Genomic DNA, 24,655 nt, shown 5'->3' with positions numbered 1-24,655 from the left:
CCTAGTAGGACTTGCCCCAATGACGCTGTTGCAAGGACTGAAGGCCCCCGCCTTCCCACCTCTCTCTAAGACACCTCCAATGGTTCCTTCCCCAGCAGCCTAAGGCTCCATTCACCTTGCATTTCATTGTGCTGCCCTCTTCATTTTTCTAAGTGTGTAAGAGACCAGTGGGGAGGAGAGCTGGTCACAACAGGAAGAGGATTCTTCAACGGCCTGCCTCATCGCTGCTTCTTGGACCCCTCCTCTTCTCCCTTTGATTCTGGATTGCCCTCTGCCCCAGCTTCTTCCTGCTCACTAAATCCTGTTGCCTCTTCAACTGACACCTCGTCCTTCCAGCCCGCTCCATCTTCTGCCTCTGACCATGCATCATTGTCCCACCACCAGTTCCCTGGCTCTGAGCCTTCTTCCCTGGGGGTTCCCCAGCTAGTGCCTCCCACCACTCCTCTGCACCCAGCCAATCCATGACACATAGGCTGCACCACGGCAGAAAGAGGGAGCAAGTGCCCCCCCTCATAGAGTTACTCCCACATTTGCTCCCCATTGCTGGGCTTTGTCATTAACATACAGTTATTTTGCTTTTGGAGTTGTTGGCCTAACTTGCGCCCACCTAGTAGTATACTTTGTTCCTTCTGTACTCAACCGGAATTTTTTTCTTCTGGACCCTCCACAGCTTGATAAGCTGCCATGATGGCACATTGAATAAGATGCCCAAGTCTGGCTACCTGGGACCCCTAGTGCTTTACAAGGCTGTCTGCAGGCTATGTAATCAGTATGGCTGGATCCCTGTTTTATCCACAGGGATGTTCAAAGGAAGTAGATGGTGGGTGGCTGCCATCGCTTGGGAGATGGAGGGGTAGCTGCACTATTAAATTACTTAGATTAACTTCTTCCGAAATAATTTAGGGGCAGGCAAATTGAAACTGATGTCACTCGCTGGCTTGAGACACCCTGACCTTCACATATATGATGTGATTCCAGCTAAAAAGTATTTCCCTGCTCAGAAAGAAGTGAAAATGATCCCATAGCAGCCATCCCATCTCATGAATATGTCTCATTGAAGAGACATTGCATTGAAGTCAATGGGACTTAAGAGTGTTCAGTATTACAGCCTTTATTCTCTAGGCTCATTATAATTAAAACTCCCATCTTTGAGCACCAGCGGATGCACAATAGTCTCTTTCCAATATCTTGGGAATTACATTGCCAACTCTTATTAACGCTAATGGGAGTTATGTGCGTAAGTCCCTGTTCATCTCGACAAGTCTGTGCCCCCAAGCATTTATGTGTTATGAAGAGATGTTCTTGTAATGATGCTTATTATAGGGAGGTTTGATGTAATTGGTAGGACAGCACAATAGTTTATGTCACAGGCAAAAGTGACAGACCAGAAACTGGGTGTACTGTTTAAGATCTCTTTGTTCTCTTTTCAGTGACAAAAGTTGGAGAGTTTAAGGGGCAAAGCCTCTGAGATTTATTAGAATGATGCTTGCAGTGGTATTACAGGTATGACAGAATATTTAATAGCATCCTTTCTTCAGATTCAGTGAAAGGAAAGATAACCTACACTAAGACACTAAGATGCTCCATTGTACAAAAACATGCTATTAAGCGTAAGATAAACCTTATACCAAACCATCTATACAATACCAGTACTATTTGAAAGTTGTGTTTTTTTAATGTATTTTTTATTAAATATTTCTTGGTTTACAAAAGTATGTGCAATGTCTCCTTTTTCAAGTTACATTTTCTACAGGTCAGTTGCATTTGTTAAGACATTGGTGTTACATTAGGAAGAAAGGGGGGAAGAGGTGGAGGGGGCCATGGTGGGTGGGGGTGGGGTCGAGTGGCAATGTTTCTATTTTACTTAATGTGTGTGTTGGGGATTAGTGTCAGCGTTGTTTTCTTTGTTATTCACTTATGTTGCTTTGGAGGTGAGAGAAGCTGGGGTTGGCCTAGAGTGCAGTTGCTTGTTTGTGGTTGGCTGTAGTGGACTTTGTTTTCATGTGTGAGTTGGGTGGGTGTTTTGAATCAGGTTAGCCATATTGATTCATATACTGTTGGTAGATTCTTGTCATTGTCTTGTTGGGCTGTGTATGTGATAAAGGGGAGCCATACCGGGGCGAAGGCATCTTCTATTTGTCCCCATGTCAGTTTCAGTTTATTGGTTAATTTTTCTAGTGAAAGGAGATGAATACAAATCAATGGTGCAACCACATTTGGAATGCTGTGCACAGCTCTGGTTGCTTCACCTCAGAACGGATATTATAAAGTTGGAAAACATTCAAAGAACGGTGACCAAAATGATCAAGGGAACGAAGAGTTTACCTATGAGGAAATGTTGCAGCATTTAGAGAAAGATGGCATGACAAAAGTCTCTAAAATTCTGCATGGTGTGCAGAAAATGGAGAGAGAAAATGTCATGGCAGTGCGCAGTACAATCATTATAGTGTACATTTATAAAATCATAAAATACAGAACAAATAATCAACACTACATCAAATTAATATTCTAAAAAAGCTTGGCGAAACAGAAACCTTTTCAGCAGGCAATAAAACATCAAAATTGTAAGTGCCTGTCCGATTTAAAAAAGAACTACTGCATCTTTATATGACTTGAGCAATAATACTTTAAAATGTTCACATGTAAGTTTCTTAAGTTTTAATTGCTGGAAAAGAGAAAAGGGGAAGGGAAGAAAAGGCTAGTCCCATCTGACTTTATATTTCCCCAAAGACCAAATTAAGTTTACAACTAATGAAGACTATATGCATTTTATTTGTTAAATGGGGATTTCTGCAGGTGTCTAGAGAGGAGGTTATTGCCATTTCAGACATGCAATAAAGAACGGGATTCTGTCTCTTGCATATTTTACAATGGAACAAATGGGGCTATGTTTCGCTGTAAAATTTCAAAAGGAAATACTTAGCAATACGTATACTGTGTGGCATGAAGTAGAAGAGCTGTTCACAAGGAATGCAATTATTTATGAAATTTTTAAAATGTCAGCCACTACAATGATGTCTACATTAAAAACAGTCACTGCTAGTGTTTGCTGTTCCCGAGCCTTATGAAATAAACACAAAGGTCACTCTCCAGGTTGTGATTATCTTGGAAGCTGGCGTCTGGAACCACCAATGTTTGTTTTGCTGATAAAATTCAGCTCTCTAGTCATAAGAAATATCCATAGGAAAATATAAATTTCTCAAAGAAGGAGAGGATCTCTTTGGTCTTTTAAACTTGCGCCTTGCAAGTTTCATATAGCTCCTAATAAATTTATAGGATCATATTCATTTCAGCCTAAGTGTTCTATCATTTTTACTGAAATCAGTGAAATCTTTATTGACTTCAAAGAAAATTATTCAAGCTCTGTAGATATTTATCCCAGTTTAGAGTCTCTCCAGCACTTCAGTGTAAACATCAAACATTTATCTGCATTTCATTGAAAGGAGCAAGACCACATGGACAAATGTTTATGTTGATCTCTTTTCTCTATATAAACAAATACTTGTTGATGGTGGAACTTCATGTGTGCATTGATGCCCTCAGACCCATAGGACATCATATATGAACTATTTTTTTAGATGGAATAGCAGTATGTTTTCAGATTAACTATGCATAAAGTGTATTTTGAAAACAACAGGGATTTTACTCCCCTTTCTGTCTGGAAAGACCAAATTTTCCTAGGATGTGATAGAATAACTTCATGAATGATAATTCATCACTATTTTTTTTCAAAGTTCTATTTCATTTGAACATATGCTCCTCTTCTATTTTTTAAAAAAAATATAAAATCATTGGAATTTTTTACTATTTTTTTAATTACCATGTCTGAATCCGCCCATCTTGCAGTCATAACAGTGAGCTGTCACTATGCTTTGGGTCATGTGGCTGACCCTAGCTAACAAGCTGTTCCTGCGTTTAGGCTACTGGGAAGTTTTATTAGCCTCGATTTCCCCCCATTCTAAACACATAGTTATTTCTCAAGGCCCATATAAATCACAAGGTCACATAACTCATAAAAGCTGTGACATTCCAGGGATATATGATACAAAGAAGCTGAACTCAGGCTTAGTGGCTTTAAATTTCTATGGGATGTTTTATCATGATATCAATCTAGTTATAACTGGGGCTGTATTTACATTTTAGCTTAAACAGCATGCACAGTAAAAATGGCACTAAAAGTTACTCGACAGGATCGACTTTTATATACTGAAATTATGATGGGTACCATGTTACAACTAGCTGTAGTTTAAAATCAAGGTAATATAATTCAGCACTAAAGAGGGTTTAGAGAAAACGTTGATTGGTTTGTTAACAGATATTGGAGCTTTGTTTTCTTGCAGTAACATGGATAGTGTTGTTTTAGTGATTGATAGTATAATCTTAGACATAGTATAATCTTTAGACTACTCCAAAGTTAATACCTATTCAGTTCCGTGGTACTAACTTCCAGGTCAGTGAGTATAGGTTTGAAGCCTTAAGATTCTTTTCCCCATATTTCTCGTATGGGAGATGTTTGAAATTGACATTCCTAGAGCAGACTACCAAGATACAAACACAGAGCAGTTCCTGAAAAAAATCACCCATGTTTCACCCTTGAACAAAGGCTGAGAATTATAGAGAGCTGGAATTGCTTGAGCAGGAAATGATGTTAATGGTTTAATCCTTTGCAAGCCTACTCAGAAGCAAGTCCCATTGAGCTCAATGGGTTTTGTTCCCAGGTAAGCGAATATAGGATTGCAGCTTTAGGAGAGATGAGGGATACATGGTAGAGTGTTAAGACATTATTTCTTGTGGTGTTGACACACTTTTTTTTCTATCCTACGATCCTCTCTGGTCAGATACTTTTTTCAGGTAGTCTAAGGCACTACAATTAACAACTGAACCTGCAAACAGAGACAGTAACAAGAGAGGCAACAATTCCTGTATCACACCATTCTTCAGCACCCTTCAGAAATACCCATTGTCTCCAGAAAGTTATGCCAGCTGCACTTAAAGGGGCAGTGTGCTGGTGGGAAATACCTTGCCTCTCCAGCTCAGAGGTGTACCAAAATGATGATCAGAACTGCTTACTTTGATAGTAGTAGTAGCCACCTGTGTAGGTGGCAGATGGGGCAGGGAGTGATTCTAGACATGCCCTTGGTGCAATTAATCACCCATCTGGTTGGGAGAAATCTAACCCCTTTGCTCAAATTAACCCCTTTGCTCAAAGAACCCTGAGCTGTTTATAACACCATACATAGAGTGGGTTGCACACACACTTCAGATGGAGAAGTGTGTGTGCAACCCACTCTATGTATGGTGTTATAAACAGCTCAGGGTTCTTTGAGCAAAGGGGTTAATTTTAGTTTTAGACTAAAGACTAGACCAAGTCTGATACTTTTCCTTTTATTGCAACGACAAAAGCATACAATGTTCCTGCATTTTTTAAAAAAATCTTTATGCTGCAATCCTGTATACACTTACCTGGAAATCAATAGAAATTAAATCTAGATTAGATGATCCTGCAGAGGATCACAGTGTCTTCAAAACTAAACATTATTTGTATGACAACATATTACAAAAAAAATGCTATGATATATAATTTTAATGTTATCTAAGTGTTGCAGTCCGCAGTAATTGTGTGCAGTAAATGTGTGCATGCCAGACATACTGGCGATATGGACATATAGGGGAAGTCATTAATCCATACTAATGACGCATTCCTCAGAGCAATGCCATGTATACTCTGGAGTCAATTCACATGGAGTTCATTACAGGGCCTAAGCCCAAGTAAAGGGTGTAGAATAATGGAGCCTTTTGAGTGCTTAGCCATTGGCCTTAATGGTCTTTCATGTTTCTGAATGGAATTATTTATATACTTATCAATCATGTTCCTGCATTTATAGATTATCACTCCCTGATTACCCTGGAGGAAAATTTCCATAAACTGTATTATAGAGCTGTAATGTACACTGACAGCCTGGCTCCTCCTTTAGCCTCCTGTTTTATTAAACAAGAGCCCTGGCCAAAGTGCTGGTCATTGATTAACCTCAACAGATAAAGTAATTCAAATGTTTGAAATGCATTTTTAAAGGAAAAACTGATATCAGTGTAATAGTTTTTCTTAGCTTATGGCCACACTTATCTTAACTAGTAATTGCTGATAAACCAGGTGTTTAAATCATTCCGGCTGACGTGATTCATAGTTCTTACTATCATCAAAAGGTTCCTCTAAATTTCCATGGAACGTCAAAGGATCACAAGGATATCGTTCTCATTATGGTACAAACTTTATGCCCGGCGCTCATTAGATATTCCAAGAAAGGGACCTGATGATTCCATACGTACCAATTAAGAGACCTTATTAGTGCATTCAGCACTACATGTTAAACAGCATCAAACCAAAGGCAAATCATTAAACCAGTCGGGCACATCAAAAGCAACACTTAATGGGTTTAGTAGCTTTTTTGTTTTGTTTTATATAGATACACTGGTTGTGTTCACTCTGTTCAGAAAATTACACTAATTGGTTGATTATTATTTTTAATGCTTCTGGTCTAAGTCCTATTATAGTTTTTATTTAACCCTTGAGGGTTTCCAGGTTTCTTGCTTACTAAGTGGCAGCCATTATTGAGCCTTCATTCATTCATTGGTTTGTTTATTCTCTTTATTTACAATGTTTGTGAAATGCTGCAGTTCAACATACGGTCTCCAAGTGGTTTACATAATAAAGCCAACAAGAAAAATGTCACAAAATCGTAAAAACAGACGTAAAATTGAAATCATGGGCGGGGAAGAGACCTTAAAAAATGACAGCCGGATGTGAATTGAAATGATCTATCAATATAATGGAATCAACTCCTCACGAAAAAAGATTTAGAGGTCATTTCACAAAAAAAGAAGGCATGGAGCCATTAACCCCATTCAGAAAATCCTGGAGAGCTCCTGCCACTCATTTACACGATACTGATCTAGATGAATCAATGGTCTGGTTCAGTATAAGACAGCTTCCTATGGCCTTCTAGTGATTGCTTCTCCCTCCTATCACGCATTTCTTCAATGCCCCATAGAAAGTCACTGCCAAGCAAAGTTGTTAACTAATCCCAGTATTATACAGAAACAAAATGATCTGTAAAAAACAAAACAAATGCAATGAAACTGGAGAATGGATAAATAACAATGAATCAGAACGTTGAAAAATGACTTGGTAATTCCATAAATCTTGTGACTTTTGAGATATACAGCCAATAAAATCAGACTGGGTTTTTTATTTTGCAGAGAACAGTGGAAAGTTGGCAGAAACTAACGTTTTGCAGTGAGGTAGGGAGGCGAACAAGTTGTAAATGACTCTAATGTCTTCCATATGTCACATTTTGTCTTGGGGACTGGATCTGGAGTAATTAAAGGCATGTGAATTTCCTATAAAGACTGAACTTCACCAGCTTGACACTGGAAAATGCCATCAAATCTGAAGTCTTTAAATTGCTAAGTGTTTTCTCTCCCCACACCACCACCCAATTTGAAATTCTTGCATTTCGGACCATTTTTTCTTTAACAAAGGGAAATCTTATTTCCAGGGCTAAAAATAGCATTTACTACTACTATTATTATTATTATTAGTATTAGTATTATTATTATTATTCATCTGGTATAGAAACATTTCAAAATTATAAAACTATTCTAAAAACGGTCCTCATTTATAGTATAATTTAATAATCACATTAAAGCATGAGTGGAAAACCTGTGGCTCTCCAGACATTGTTGGACTATGGCACCCATCATTCTTGACCGCTGGTGATACTGGTTGAGCTGGTGGGAGTTGGGAACCATAACACTGAGAGCGCCACAGCAGTTTTTATTTTTAAAATAAAGAAATTAATTTATCCTAATATAATGCCATTACAGTTATAATGTAATTACCATTATTTTCACCAATATAAGCATTTTTGTGTGTGTTTACCCCTGTCTTTCATAGAACTACATGACAAAATTGGGGGAAGTGCAAATTTTGAGGGACTGCTGTGTTTAAGTTCGCCTATTGGTGTGGGAAAGGCAAATAGTATAACTTTGTGTTATAATGCAACCCAGACCCCACCAGACCCCACCTCCCCTAGTTAGAGAAGAGGGCGTGATGTGCAGTTGAGGAGCAGAGCATGCTGTGGGTTATCAGGGGCTAGCAGGGCTCTGAAGAATTGGTGGCAGAGGATGAGGGCAAGAGGCTTATCCAGAGGCAGCAATTTATGGAGTTTTGCACTTGGCATGAGCCAGGGCTGGAGACCAGGGAAGAATCTGAGGTTGAGACGGGAAGGGGAGGTTCAGGATGAAGAGCAGAAGTTGGGGCTGGAGGAAGAGATGGCACCTGAGATGGGGGGGGGGCATAGAATCTCCATCCCCTCATTTGCTGTTCCCCAGGGCCAGGAGGGACTTGAAGAGACTGATACAGCAGCGACTTTTCTGAAGGAGAAGTTGCAGGTTGCTTTTGTGCGTGCCATCAGGTGAGGGTGCTTAAAGTTTGGGTGTCGTGCTTGCACTCTTGCTCTGGCAGTCCAGCTTGGAGCCCAAGAAGAAGAAGAAGAGCTTGGATTTGATATCCTGCTTTATCACTACCCTAAGGAGTCCCAAAGTGGCTAACAATCTCCTTTCCCTTCCTCCCCCACAACAAACACTCTGTGAGGTGAGTGGGGCTGAGAGACTTCAAAGAAGTGGGACTGGCCCAAGGTCACCCAGCAGCTGCATGTGGAGGAGCGGGGAAGCGAACCCGGTTCACCAGATTACGAGTCCACCGCTCTTAACCACTACACCACACTGGCTCTTCCCAGCACAAGCCTGGGAAGGGGAAACATTGTATTGTTCAATTCCTTTTTTTGTATTGTTGTATTGTTCAATTCCTTTTTTTGTCTTTTTTTTCCTTTTTCTTTTTTCTCTCTGTAATTTTAAATTCTTAATAAATATCATTATTTTTTTTAAAAAGGGAAGGGGGTGCCAGCTGAGAGACAAGGACAGGATCACTGCACTCACTGGCATATTCGAAGGACAGCAGCAGCTTCTTTGCAATTCAAAGCTGGATTACTCTCCATCACCAGATTTTAAGATGCTGCTATGGGCACCAATATAATCTATACACAGAGCACAGGTTGCTTTCAAAAGTAGCAAACTCAAACACCCTCGCTCTCTGCCTTTCAGGGTAAGGGCCTGAGTGTCAATTTTGCTGACAACCTGGGATCTGTGTAACAAATAGTTCTATGTATTATAATCTCTTTCTGGGTTAGGTAGCTGCTCTTTCATGTTTGTTTATACTTCACTACCTGGTTTAACATCAGTGGTGGGCATCCAAATGGAAGTTTTATTTTGTGGGCATATCCACAAGGCAGCTGTCCAGCATGCGCCCAGTTCAATTCTGTTATACACAGCCAGAAACCAAGGCAGACTACCAGGAAATATACAATAGTGACAGGTAACACCTCCAGGTACTTCTTAGAACAGAACCAGAAGGAAACATGCAGACAATCAGCTAAGCAGTAAGGAAATAATACAGCACCATCTACTGGTTGGAGAGGTCGTTTACACCTTTGTATTTTAAAAGTGTCATTCAAATTGGACAGCCTCTGCAGGCCCTGAGTTTTTTCAGGGGCAAACTATTCCTGATGCCAGGTACATGTTTAAACAAGTGTGCTTAACCTTCTGCTTTTGTTTTAGAGATAAAGGAACTGTAGAATCCCAACCTGGATTGGGCTGCATGCCTGTTTTCTGATGAAAAACGTACTTTAGTATATACTTTAAATTGAGATTATGCTCCAGATCAAGATTTGACCACTTTTTCCTCCAAAATAATGTCACATGGTCACTAAGACCAACATTGAAGAAGCATGTGAAGCTTCAGGTGGTCCACAGTGTGTCCGCATTTATATTTATAGATATAGATATAGATATAGATAGATATATTTCTAGTTGTGTTTTTATTGTTTCTTTTATATTGCATTTTATTGTATTAATATTTGGTGTTTAAGGAACAAAAATGCAATTAAAAATCATACAGCATCTAGCACAGCGCATTACAACTGCTGCAACAGGAAGAAAAATTGTTAAGTGGTCTGTCAAGGCCCTCAGCAATTTTCGTGGGGTCCATTGGAGGGGGGAAAGTTTGGGAACCACTGGCATGGACTGAAACTTAAAGTATGTGTGAAAGGTAGGGTTGGGCGAATAAGTGCTGCACGAAAATGCCAAAACTTAAAGAACTCAGCTAATTAGCTAGACTCTTTAACATATTTACATTTATTTTTAAAGTTTTTTTCCCCCCTTAAGAAATGTAGTATTTTGAGTATGCCTTAGAGCAAGGGTCTCAAATGTGTCAGCTGTAATGAGAGAAAGCAACAACTAGTTTTGTACATTGCGTATCTCTTTCGCTTTATCTTCCTAGATAAACTGATAGCACCCTGTCTGATCTCAGTGTCTCTTCATAACAAAACTGGGATTTGTATTGGGATGTCTGGCACCCAGGTTGTCCAATATGATGTCAACAGCTGTAAATTCCACACTCAGCCTATCGTCAGTATTAGTATATGGGTCTACTGAAGCACTGGAAGCAGGAAGTCTTCCTTCAAGTAATTTGTAGCTTTTGCTTCTCTCTCACTAGTCTAGCTGTGTGTGAAATAAAAACAACCAGATGTAATCAAACATAATATATCCTTTGCTTATCCTAACTTAACAGCAGACCCAAATGTTAATAAAACTTGGCTGCAATCCTAGCCATCTCTATTCAGAAGTGAGTCCCATTTAATTCAATGGGGCTTACTCCCAGATAAGTGGGGTTAGGTTATGATTGCAGCTCTTGTTGGAAATGCTCCTTGCTTTTCTCCACAAGAATCAAACTGAATTTTGCTGTCTGTTGCTGTCTGTTAATACACAGACACCCGAAACTCACATGTGCTATTGTTTTGAAAATACAACCTTTCAAACATTTTTCACACCCCTTACACCCTCAGTCTCATATGCAATACCCAGAGTTTATGGAAACAGCTGGTATTTTAAGCTGTTTCCAATAAAGCCAGATTTCCTCTACCAGGTGTCTTGAGCGAAACACCCATGGGGAGGACTTGCAATACTCAGAGGAGAATATTCAACACGTAGATCAAATGCTGATTGATAGGATCAAGGGGAACAATTCTAGCTCTGAGCATATAGCGTTATACTGCATGAACTCGGAGCAGAAACTTTAAGATCCTATTGCCCATTGACATGAAAATCTCTCCAGTATAAATAACGTGCCAAGCCTGACTCTTTTAGGAAGAAGGATGGGATAGGAATTTAATAAGTAAGTTGGTACAGTAGCTGACTTCAACACTCAGCAAGGCTATACAATTGTCTTTACTACCAACAGCCGTGTTTGCAATGCATCACGTACGAGGTCACAGGCTTGTTCAGAAGACCAAAAAAACCAGACATGGGCAATTCACTGTTGTCTAATATTTGAAGATGGGAATGAGGAATTCTCCCCAACCTGTATTTTGGAGCAGGTTTACAATGAACACGATCTCATCCTTCCTTCCTTCTTTTTTTAGTTTTGTTTTTTTTAAATAACTGCTGCCTACCCTTTTTCCTGAAGCTGTAACTCAACGCTTTCAAAATAGTCTTTTGCAATCCTCGCATAAGGATCCTTAGAGGATTCTATGTTCGTTTGCAATTCTGGAGGGAATCTTTCCCAGACATTGTTTTTACTGAACCATAAAATTATGACAGTCTAGTAGCAGCATGTTCAGCCACTGATTGTGGAACTGGAAAAGAAATGGGGAAAGAGTCTCACCCTGCCCTTGAGCCACTTTCTATTTAACAGGGAGACATATGCAGCCTGCCTTAAAACACAAGGAGTGCTTCTGCTCTGTTCAAGCCTCCAAAATTTGTGGAAATGAGATTTCTCAGGAGAACCTAGGGAGTGCAAATGTGATTGTATGGTTATGTTTATTTACCATAATCTGGGCATCTACCCAAACACAAGCCACAAGTAGTCAGATTTTGTTTCTCCCATTTCCCCAAATACCACTGCTGTTTATAACACAAAGCTTTAAGCGGTACTTGGCTACACGTCTATATTCAGATAGCCATGCTCTTCTAGCCCCTGTAGAGCTATAATGTTGTAAAAATATTTGCCATGCCATTGATAGCAATAACAGAGCAATGATTTTGCTGGCTGGGAGAGTCACAAATGCAAGCTCAGCATCCTGGGATGTGTGCCAATCCTGTCTGGGTATGCTGCTGAAGTGACACATTTAGTCTCCTTAGAGGAATGCCAGTGTGCCAACTTGCATCCCTGGCACAGCATTTTCTAATGACAAACTTATGGAGTGGAACTGGTACCAACTCCAGAGGGAGATGCAAGCTGCTTTCCCTAGCTTCTTCAGTAACAATGCTGTTTTCAAGTTGTGAATGTACATTCTCAGGTTTTTGTTTTTAACTATTGCACTGTGGACTTGGGTGGCATTTTGAAATAGGTGTTGAAATGACAGATGCGCTTCATTTAGGAATCCCCATGAATTGCATTTTTAAGGACACTTTGAGCATAAGCTTATTGCTTTGATATAACTTCTAGGACTGAATAATTTTATTTATTGCTAGGATGGGATGTTCACAGGCCACTGGCTGTTTTCACTTTCTCTTTTCCCATCTATATACTCACTGCTCATCTTGCCATGTGGATGTCACAGAATTTATGAAGCAATAATTGTGTCAGACTAGATGCAGAATTTGTTGAAGGCTGGATTACATTCTTTGCGATCTTAATACATCTGTGAAAGCAATTTGACTACTTCTGCAGAACAATGTGGGGGAGGGCGGATTCCATCTTAGTTTCTTTTGTGGTTACAGTGGAATTGGCAAACATCACGGGATTCTTCTGGCTTTAAAACTGTGGGATTCTGGAAGGTGCTTATTCTTGAAAGCAGTTAAATGTAGGGAGCTCAGCAGCAAACTAATTGATTCCCATTATATGCAGATGCAGGTACTCCCTAGTCCTACTAATTTGTGTTGGTCAAAGTTCTTTTAGCTACATATATTAAGCAGATGTAGTTCCTTCCTTCCTTCCTTCCTTCCTTCCTTCCTTCCTTCCTTCCTTCCTTCCTTCTTGCCCAAATCAGCAGCTGGGGTTGCAATCTCCAACAAGAGACCAGAATAGGAAGAGGAACAATGATGTCCCCTTCTTCTCCCTTTCCCAGCTGTTTTTGGCCTTAAATAGAATAGATGTGGAGGGTACCAGTTCGTTTTCTTTTGCATGGCTGAAAGCATCAGCTTTGGAAATGGGAAGCTGGAGCACATAAATAAAGTTATGATTCACTTCCGCAAACGCATTCATGTTAACCTCACATTGAAGCCCAGCCTTCACATAAGGAAAGAAAACATCAAGGGGGAAACTACATATCATGAGTAGCTTAAACCTCATTTGGCAGGAATTGCTATACTGAAGAGCCAACCTCTCATTCATGGTTAGTTGGCCTAAATTGCTGCTAGAGTGCCTGTTCTGTGCTTTAGAAAGGATTGCTGGTGCACAGAAAGTGGATAACCCTGCTACCAAGTTGTTACCAGGTACTTACATATTGAACTAGATGCAAGGCAGTTCAGTCCCATCAGTGGCGTAGCGTGGGGGGTGCAGGGGGGGCCGGCCGCACCGGGCGCAACATCTGGGGGTTAGGGTTAGGGGGCGCAAATCCACGGGTTAGGGGGCGCAAATTACTTGCCTTGCCCCGGTACTGACAACCCACGCTACGCCACCGAGTCCCATTTATTTGAATGGAACTGCTTAAAATCTCCAAATACATCTTCACAGACTAGAGAGTCTTGCAGACCCTAGTTAGACAAAGTACTTAGATGTTAGCTACGGTAATTTATTACTGTGGAGATAAGTGAAACTGAGGGCCAAACCACAATACCAAATTGATTACTTAATAATGAGGATTGGTGGATCCATTGAAACCTAGATTCTGCCTCACACCAAGGTCAAATCATTTCTCCACCTAGGCCAGTATATTCTATTCTGATTGGTGGCATCTCTCCTGGCTTTCAGGCAGAGAGCCTTTCTCATTGCTTGCCAGTGATACCTGTGATTCCTTTTGAGCTGGAGATGCTGGAAACTGAGGCTGGGACCTTCTGAATTCAAAGTGTGCAGTCCGTCACATAACTGCACTCCTTTCCCAAATCTGAATGTGGCACACATGCTTGAAATGGTTTCCCATCCACTTGATCACTGTGAAAACAGGATACTTGACTACGTAGATCTTCTTGCATTTTTATAAGGGCCCTTCTTACATTCTTAGACTTGGCTCAAGCACATGCACAGTTCAGCCTACACCTATGACCTTGCAGCAAAGCTTTTGGAAAAAGTAATGAGCAATAGTGTCATGAATGTGAGCTGAGCTGCAGGAGTCAGGTGTGTGCTTGATCCATCCCATGAACCACTTTGTCCTACGCTAAGTTCTGTATTGATCCTCACAACCCATATTCTCAGAATATCAGGTTTTTAACTGGTTCATTTTAAACAGCTTAAATCCTAGTGTTTCAGCTTCAGCTGGGCTGTGTATCAAGCAGCTGATCAGCTAAATTTAGAAAGCAGCTGGCAGCTTTGTGTGCCTTCTTTCTTTCAGTTAACTTTTCAATAAATATTTCACAAATTGGGGAAAGGACTATCTATGTAAACAATAAGCGCTCATGAGCAATCCCAGGAGGTGCAAGAACCCACAAGTATCACCCTGACCTACGAGAAATACTGTTGCTCTAATCTGAAAGACTGCAGCAAACAGTTATGCTATATTCATAGACACACATGTGTAGGAAAACCTTGATTCTTTTTCTTCTTTTTTTCAAGGCAGGGCAATTGTAAATCTGCCTTTCTGATCTCTTTTTGAGCCATCTTAACCACATGAAACATCTGCAAAACTGTCTCAGAGTGAACATTTCCTCTTTTTGTTTCCTTGCCTTTGAAAAAGGACAGTGAAGCTAATATGCTGATCAATGGCTACTAGAGCATCCGACGTATAAGAGGAAATGCTGTTAGAACAATATTTCACATATGTTAATGTTTACAGTACCATCAGGGTCAGTCTTATTTTCTGTTTGATATATACCAAAGCTGGCATACAGTTTTAGCCAGTGAGGTAATGCCATTTTTAATTTAGAGAGCCTTTAGCTGTCCACTTTAACTAGTGATATCATCTTTGCAGTTGTCTCCTGAGATCTCATGTAAACATAAGTAATGGGCCACAGACAGTTTGGAACTCCATTGTTAAAGGTGGCACTGGTCATTGTAAAGACATTTCCCCCCCTCAGCTCACTTCAGAATTGTCAGATATAGTTTACATTACTGCCATTACAACAACAACAAAATCCTCCATACATACATTGATATAATTTGGGCCATTTCAGTGTGCATAGCAAATGGGACAAAATGGCCAGAACAAATTAATGTAACAAATTAATGTCAGTTATAGTGGGATAATGAAAAGAAAATGAGATTGTGGGGTGGGAGGGAAGCTAGTAGATGGGTTTTAAAAGCCGACATAATGGAGCAGAAAGAAATAAAAGATTTGCCATACTGGTCCATTTCTAGGTATTAGAAAGGGGCTCAAATCAACATGTGGACATGCCATTTCATGACTTTCCAGCATCCTTCTGACAGCCTAGTTCCAATCCTTCGCTCCTAGGATCAGCCTAGGAGTGCCCATCTTTTCCCTGTTTTGCCTTGATATTTGAGATTAGTTTTTAAAAACTAATTATATTTGTAGATGCAGTGTAGGTTGTAGTGTTGTCTTGCAGGGTTAAAAAAAAAAGTTCAAATTTACGTCATTGGATCTGTACACCTAAATAATTACACATCCTAATACTAATAATGTTGATGTAGTACAGGAAAAGTTGGAGTCTTTGAGTTGTGGTTGTAAAGTGTCTCTTGTTGTACATGGCCAGAAGCAATCCACTCCCCTTCCACAGTAGTTAGCAAGAACAAAAATTATGGTGGTCATTAAGATGTATGGGTTTCTTTGTACAAAAGCAAAACAGGAGATCTGTAGTAATGAGGGAGCAATAGACGAAACAATGGCCAGGAAGGGGGACATGAACAGGAAGAGGAAAATTACACGACATCTGTCCAGCTAATTGTTGGTAGAGCTATAATTATTTAATGAAGTATAAACCAGTGGCAGGCAGTCTTTCCTCAGTTCCAAAAATACAATATTTCTTTGTGTGAATTTGAGAATTGTAGTTCCCAGAACCAGCTGTGGCAGTGTTACTTGGAAATTCAACTATCCCCCTTCTGAAAGTAAGCATGCTTGGAAAGAAGTGAAAGTTTTTGATCTGGATGTAAACTACATAAAACATTTGCAAAAAAAAAAAAAAATGGGAGAATGGACCTAAACTGAGAAGACATTCATCTGATAAATTATGGTTTGGTTGGGTGATCTGGTCCCATAGTTCATAGCAATTTGGACATCTGGTCTGCTGAATGCTGAGTACACATGCTTAGAATCTTATAAAATCTCATTTTACACTGCCAAGGTAGAGCAGAACTGATTTGGACAATTGCCACTTAACTTGTAATACAGCATGGCATTATACAAATGGATTACATAATTAAGAACTGGCTTAAACTTTTGCTTGGAGAAAAGTAAGAAAGTTGAGAGATTGTTGGTTATGGTGGAACCCAGGTAGACAAAATTGTCTACCACCACAAGCATGTGGTCACCAATGTTGTAATGCTTGTGAATATCAATTGATGGAAACAGGGGACGGGAAGAGAATGCTCTTGTACTCAGGCCCCTGCTTGTTTCCTACAGGCATCTGGTTGGCCACTGTCACAGTCCAGTTCACAGGTGATTGAAGTCCTGGCAGGGGACATCAGGACCGGGGGCAAGATGGCGGGGTGGGAGCAGGAACAGGGGTCCAGAAGCCAGGAGTCAGAGGGTCAGAGAGCCGGGAGTCAAGAAGCCAAGGGTCCGGGGGTCAGGAAGCAAAAAGTCATGAAGTCAGGGGTCCGAGGATCAAGAAGCAAGGAATCATGAAGTCAGGGGTCCAAGGATCAAGAAGCAAGGCAGGGAACATGTTGCTGTGGCAAAGAGCCGAAGGGAAATGCTGACCTTATATCCCTTCCTGGCTCTTGCCACCAGGTGCTGTGAGTTACCAATCGGCCTCACCTGTGTAGCTGCGCCTTCCCTCTTCAGAACAAACTCAGGAAGGCCCCAGTCCTGCAAAGTCCTATTGGTCACAGGGCCTGGCTCCTGCACGCACACCTGACAGCCACTGTGAGAATGTGATGCTGGACTGGATGGGTCATTGGCCTGATCCAACAGGCTCTTCTCTTGCTGTTGTGACATGAACATTGCCAGTGTGAACACAAAAACAACAAATACACTTAAAACATGACTAAAACGCCAACAAGTGGGCACTAATGGTAAAGACACATTTATCCCCCTGGGAAAGCCTGTTGGCACAAAAAATGCCTTCACTTGTTTCCAGAAAGTGCATAAAGCAGGCATCAATTGTATCTCGACAGGAATTCTATTCCACAGAACAGGGGCAGTCACACCAAAAGCCCTGCCCCACGTTGCTGTGGATTGAGCTTCTATGATCTTTGGAATTTGCCCTCAGACCACAGTGATCAACTGGGCATATATCCTGCCCTTCCTCCTGAAGGAACTCAGGACAGCAAATGCAATAATAATAATAATAATAATAATAATAATAATAATAATAATAGAAAGCATTCTAAAGCATTTAAAATGAGATGAAGTTCTTTTGAGGATTACTGCAATAGCACATTGGGAAATTCGTGAAATAACAAGCCCATAGCCTTCCTTGGTGTGCAGAACCAATTAAATGATTCTTTTGGTCCTGGCCATTGACCCATAATTTTTTTAGCTGCTGATTTCACTCTTATACCTAGGTAAACTTCCAATATCAATAAGGGAGGGGACATAACTCCTTAGTAGAATCTGTGTCTTGCATTGAAAAGGTTTTGGGTTCAGTCCTCAGTATCTATAATTGAAAGGTTCTCTGGTGGTGAAGTCCTGCTCTACGGCACTGAAGACCTGCCTTGAGTCAGAGTGAACCACTTTAAGCTAGATAGAGCAATGGCTGAGTTTGTATAAGGCAGATACGCATTTTCAATCAATGCAATATTCATCTCTTATCCTTTCATTTGGAGTTTATTATACAGAAGTGTATTTTAACATGCCCATGCAGATGAAACAGTAGGATATAAATTATCATTATTGTGTTCTGTATGAATATAATCAATCCAGTCACTTAGATTAGACATTTCAATATAAAACTTAAAGCCGTGTTCTTTTTGTGTGTGCAACAGATCTAATGTTATACAGATATTTAAAGTGATGTGATGCAAAAAGGATATGTGCTAAGATATACAGTGGAGTAGTAAAGAGCGTTAAATATTTAGAGCTTCATAAACTATTCTCTGGACCTATGTTTAGAGAGCTACATACAGAAATTAAAGTATTATGCAGAAATTAAAGCTGAAAAGGCATTTTAGAATTCAGGCGAGAACTTCGCCATTTGAAAAGAACGCTGTGTATTATGTATTGATAACAATGCCGCTATAGACAAAGGATGCAATTTAATAATACAGAATTGTGCTCATGAGATTTCCTTTTTCTTGTTAATTGGTTACTTTAGCTGACATTGTCTGTAAGCATAATGGGCACCATTCTTCCTAATAGTTCCATGTTGCCAGATGATGTCTACAGACATGATGTAGTCCATTTTAATTATTGCATTTTGCTTACATCTCTCAGAATAACGCAGCTTCCAAACAGGCTAGCATTTTTCTTCATTATGTATGCTGCATGGCTATGGTTCCTAAATTAATTAGCTCTCTTTTCTTTCCTGGAAGTTAAAAGTTTCTTTCTTCAATTTATCTACCAGGTACGATTATGTTGAAGTGATTGATGGAGACAACGCAAATGGCCGAGTATGGGGAAAGTTTTGCGGCAAGATCGCCCCTCCTCCTGTGATATCTACAGGACCATACCTCTTAATCAAGTTTGTCTCTGATTATGAAACTCATGGAGCAGGCTTTTCCATTCGCTATGAAATTTTCAAAAAAGGTGAGCAAAAATAATTTAAGGTTGTTTTGTCACGCTAATTATTTCAAGCCTAAAATATTAACAGTAGGGATTGTTCAAACTGAAGAGGCCTAGTATTGGGGATGGGTTTAATTAAAATAGCAATTTGTAACGGATCAGTGGTAAGAGTGTTGTATTAATGGGAATCCTGTGTTCAAATGTCTACTCACCCATGGAGCTCAGAGAGTAACTGTAGTTAAGTTGCTATCTCATAGCCTATCTTGATGAAAACATATTTACCATTCATATCTTCTAGCATTCTGTTTTCAGTAGTGTTTTTATGGAAATCATACAAGAAAGTCATGCTCTGTTCCCTTATCCCTAAGAGAAATAATCCTTTTGCTGCTTATGACAGGACATGCTTAAATCGCTATGTCTTTGTTCACATGTTATATTAAACCATAATTGATGCTGAACTATGGCTTAACACAAACAAGCAGCTTTGTTGACCATACTGCTCCAGGGGCAAGAAATCATAAGCTTTGGTTTGCTGTTTGGTCTAAATCCAAACAAGCCAAGAACACTGTGCCAGGATTGAACTTGTGCACCAGCAAACGGCTTGTTCACATTAAACTTCAAGGCACTTTTTTTAGACCTCTGCTGTTGTTTAAAACTGCCAAATTTCCTCTCATTTCCCTCCATCCTTGCTTTATTCAGACTTCTGATGTTGTTTGAAACCATAATGTTTCCCCTCTCGGTGTCTTCCCTTTCTTACTCCCATGCCATACTCACTGCTGTTGTGCAACCTGCCTTTAGTTTTGCTCCTCAACCCAGCCCTGACTTCATTCAAATCCAGGTTTGTGCTGTGGCACTGCAAATCCTCCAATGGGAGCTGTGTGGCGACATTCTTACATTTTCATTAAATAAAGAGATAAAGTTCTTGTACCTAAAGGGAAGTGTTGGCTGAGAAAAAAATATAATGATGCATATTAATTTAAATTACATCATATGTTTGAATGTTTAATTAAATGTGTAATTAAATACCATTCTGCTATTATTGGATTTGTTAAGTTTAGTTCCAAGACCTCTCTTCCAGTATACTGGCAATTAGCTCTTTTGTTCCATTATTGAATAAATTTATAAAAATAATCCACTGGTTTATTTAGTTAATTAGTTTTGCATTTTCACATCCTTCCTACTATTAGGATTCTGCGCTACTGTACTACTCGTAGTACTGTAATACTGATAGCATTCAGCAATATTCTCACAGTAATTAACACTGCTCACTATTTTCTTAAATTTATTTGGTGTCACCTCATCCACTATTCCTAATAACAAAACTGTGGAGTCCAAGAGCAATGTTGTTGATATTTTTAAAGCAAACACACACACACACACACACACACACACTTTACTTAGAATTTTTATAATAGTGGCTGTTTGCTATGTGGTTTATAACCTATATCCTAGGGTGGTTGTGAGAATAAAGCAGGGAGGGGGGCAACCATGTATGCCACCTTAAGCGCTTTGGAGGAAAGGCGGAACATAAATGAAATAATAAATACAATAAAACATTTCAGTTTTTATTAATGAGGTAAGCTTTGCAGTTGATAAGTTATTCTGTCCACTCAGGATTCCCACAGAAAACAAAGGGAGCAGATAATGAAGAACATAATCAGAGCATTTCTGCTAAGGAAGTGGGTGGGGGGTGGTACGTAACATAGGTTTTCAAGCAACACCTCACACCTAGCATGCTCTGGGTATAAGCTTTCGTGCACATGCACACTTCTTCAGATACACTGAAACAGAAGTCACCAGACCCTAATATATAGTGGGAGGGTGGAGTGGGGGTTTTCTCAGAAGGGTAGTAGGAGATGGGTGATTGACTCAAAGGTATGGTAAACCTGTTGACGACTGTTAACGACTGCAATTAGTCCTACAGGAAAAAGCAAGGGAAAGTATGCAGATGAACAAAAATAGCTTTAGCATATGTAATGAGATAAGAGTCTAATATGTCTATTCAGACCAGGTCTCTCCATAGTTTTCAGGGTCTGGTAACTTCTGTTTCAGTGTATCTGAAGAAGTGTGCATGCACATGAAAGCTTATACCCAGAATAAACTTTGTTGTCGTTTAGTCGCGTCCGACTCTTCGTGACCCCATGGACCACAGCACGCCAGGCACTCCTGTCTTCCACTGCCTCCTGCAGTTTGGTCAAACTCATGTTGGTAGCTTCAAGAACACTGCCCAACCATCTCGTCCTCTGTCGTCCCCTTCTCCTTTCACCCTCAATCTTTCCCAAAGAACAAACTTAGTTGGTCTCTAGGGTGTTACTGGACAATTTTTTATTTATTTTGACTGAGTCAGACCAACACGGCTACCTACCTAAACCTAGCATGCTGTGAGTGAATGCTGTACTACTAGAATGCAACCCTGAGGGTAGCAGGAAGGTTTTCCACTATTAGAAGGACTGGCAAATGGTCCCTAGTCTCCCTGCTCTTTGGTCAAATCTTTATTGACTGGCCACTGAGTAGCAGTGAGATCATTTTTTGGCACAAGCTTTGGCTGTACTTGGAAGCAGACTAATGACACATTCAGAAGCCGAGAGAGTCCTCTAACCAAAACTAGATAATTAATGAATAAAGTAAACCCCGAGGGTCTTAACTTTTATAGGAACAAAGGTTTTCCTTCCACAACAAAAGCATTTAGATTCTTAGAGACCGCAATTCCAGCGCCTTGCCAATTAAGCAATGGACTTTTAAGGTTGGTATGCACTGGGAAAACTACTGAAAGAGCCTCTACATAAGCCATTTGCAGAAGTGAGCATTTTCAATGGGGCCCTTTCCCCTTGACATTTCAGTGACAACTCAGCAGTTTCATGCATTTATTTCCTCGTATGATCCTTTAAATCTCCTTCTGAAAGGCATTAGTTAGATTAAGGCAACATTATAAATGAGAATTCGCACACACAAAAGTCAGAATATTGAAAGTTATAGGTCCCAAAGTAATTCTAACTCAAGTTTATGCCACAATATATCAAAGTGGAAACGATATTGTCATGTACAGAGATGGAAAGGATTGCACATGTATTTGTGGTCTAAGAGTTACAGTTACCGTGAAACACAGAGTTCACATTTACTTTTCGTCTAAACATTTTAATGCATCCAAATTAATGGTGAATTAATAAATTTACTGAATGCAAAATCTCTTATCTAGTGTTCATCTATTAAATTATTGTATTGGGTACGTTATAAAGTCAGGCTTGACCGTCACTGCCTGTCCAGACACCAGGTGGCTTGAACAAGTAATTCTAGCAGCAGAAGTACCTTATTCTCTGTTCCACCATAATTACACCAGCAGTGGAAACTATTTGCCTGATCCTTCCTGGTCTGCAGCACCACCCAGATTTTGGCTATAAAGTTGTTCTGTGTGTAATCAGCCCAGCTCTGTTGGCTCCCCAGACCACGGACAGTGGGAGTCAGTTTAGGTGTGTGAGATAGGTAAAGGTACCCCTGCCCGTACGGGCCAGTCGTGTCCGACTCTAGGGTTGTGCGCTCATCTCACTTAAGAGGCCGGGAGCCAGCACCAGCGCAGCACACAGAAACACCGTTTACCTTCCCGCTATAAAACGGTACCTATTTATCTACTTGCACTTAGGGGTGCTTTCGAACTGCTAGGTGGGCAGGAGCTGGGACTGAGAGACGGGAGCGCACCCCGCCGCGGGGATTCGAACCGCCAACCATATGATCGGCAAGCCCTAGGCACTGAGGTTTTACCCACAGCGCCACCATGGAGGTGGCAGCTGCATAGTGCAGGAGAGGCAGGGAGGAGCTCAGGTCTGACTTTATGCCATTCCAAGTCTCATAGACCATCCTGCTTTCCATCCCTTCCTGCCTCAACATCATCTCTTCCTATCCTCCAGAAAAGAAAAGAGAAATATCACAAAGGCTGTTGCATTTCACTTATGAAAGGTATCACACATACTTCCTCTTTTGGTTCAGTCCTGTTTTACAGAGGTAGCCTGAGTTTTTACACTAGCTAGAAAAGATGAATACTTACGACACAATTACTTCCTTGCTACATCCTTCCCTGCTCTTCTTCAATTCACCACTCTATACATAGGACATCTCTAGTACTAACAACTATCCTTATCCATCAGCGACCCTCTCATATTTGGAGAGCTGCTTTTACAAAAGCACTGTATGTCCCCAATCTCTCATTTAGGGGAAGGGCTAGATTAGGCCTTTACCTATAATTCAGTTCATTTGTAGTATGACCTCCCAAATTAGAATTTGACCAGAGAGCCTGCAATGATTCATTTTTGCCAGAATGCACCACTTTGTTAGGGCCTGGATTTGCCATCTCATGCACTTCAGGTGCTGTTTCAGAACTGAGATCACATTCTTCTCAATTGGCTCCTGAACGTCCGCTCTGCCTGGATGGTAGCCAAAGCAGCAAGAGGTAGCGTGGTTTATATCATTTCGGAAGGAATCCATTTCCTATGGTGTGCCATTATTTATATACATATGCATCTAACAGACTAGTCTTCTCTTGGGAAACTGCATGTATTGGAAGGCTGGATATTTTCTAAATATTCTCTGTGCTTCCTGCCATCATTTCCAAAGAGGATACAATCTCCTTATGTGGACCTATACTGGAGATTTATTATCACAAATTTGTTAAGATTTCAGTGTACGTATACATCTCTTTAAGAGGCCCACTGCTTCCGGCCTCAACTGTAGGCTCCACAGACCTGACCTAATATTGAAAGGATGGATGATGTCATAGTTCCAGTCCATGCTTTGTGTACAGAAGTTAACAGTGTTGGTGCTGACATCTCCAATTCCTAGTGTCTCCAGGCAAAGGAATGTCAGGTGGTAGAGCTGAGAAGCCAAGAGAAGAGCCATGGCTCAACTCTAGAACATCTGTCTTGCCTGTAGAAGTTCAATCCCCAGGTAGAATTGGGAGAGAACCTTGTCTGAAATTCCAGAGAGCCACTGCCAATCTGAGTTAGATGGACCCATGGTCATACTCTGCTTAAGCCAGCTTCCTGTGTTCTTAAGTTCTCGTGCAGGTCCTAAGGAGCACATAAAAGTTTTGCCTCATTCCCACTGGATGCTCTTCGCACTGGGAAATGAAACACCACATCTAACAATGAAGTGTTTTTAAAGTTGGTGCTGGGAGGGCCAAAAGGAATGCAAGAGAATCCCGTTGGAAATGGGGAATTTCCCCATGGGCCGGTATTACATGGGCCAATGGAATGATGCCTCCCCAAGGCAACCGTGCTCAATTCACACATCACATAAATCGGGTTAGCATGATAAGGTGGACAGGGTTTGGGATTTGGGAGTTCTAGGTGGAGCTGCTCATTTTAGGAGCTCACTATGTGGACTTTTGCAAGTCCATGTCTCTCAGCTTCACTACCAAGGCCTGCTCATGGCCCAGTTGTATCTGGCTTGATGCTCTTGGGAAAAGGATGCAGATGCAGATAGATCTTGCTGTGATCCTGCATGGATTTTTATTTTCACTTTACGGCATCAAGGTGAAGATAAAGTACATAGGTAAAAAGGTAAAGTCCAGTCAAAGGCGGCTATGGGGTTGTGGCGCGCATTTCGCTTCAGGCTGA

The 24,655-nt window shown here is 40.6% G+C and overlaps 1 protein-coding gene across 3 annotated transcripts in view; it reads left to right on the top strand.

Annotated features, from left to right (window-relative positions):
* The window catches only part of NRP1 (neuropilin 1), a 125,110-nt gene that overhangs the window by 31,716 nt on the left and 68,739 nt on the right, over positions 1 to 24,655 (top strand). For all 3 annotated transcript variants that reach the window (XM_082192228.1, XM_082192227.1, XM_082192226.1), the window contains exon 3: positions 18,892 to 19,073. In XM_082192228.1, coding sequence (XP_082048354.1) covers positions 18,892 to 19,073 — 182 coding nt within the window. The remainder of the gene's footprint in view (positions 1 to 18,891; positions 19,074 to 24,655) is intronic.

The sequence above is a fragment of the Podarcis vaucheri genome (assembly GCF_965113315.1).
Source record: "Podarcis vaucheri genome assembly, chromosome: 12".
Lineage (NCBI taxonomy): Eukaryota > Metazoa > Chordata > Lepidosauria > Squamata > Lacertidae > Podarcis > Podarcis vaucheri.
This window is presented reverse-complemented; position numbering and strand designations above follow the sequence as displayed.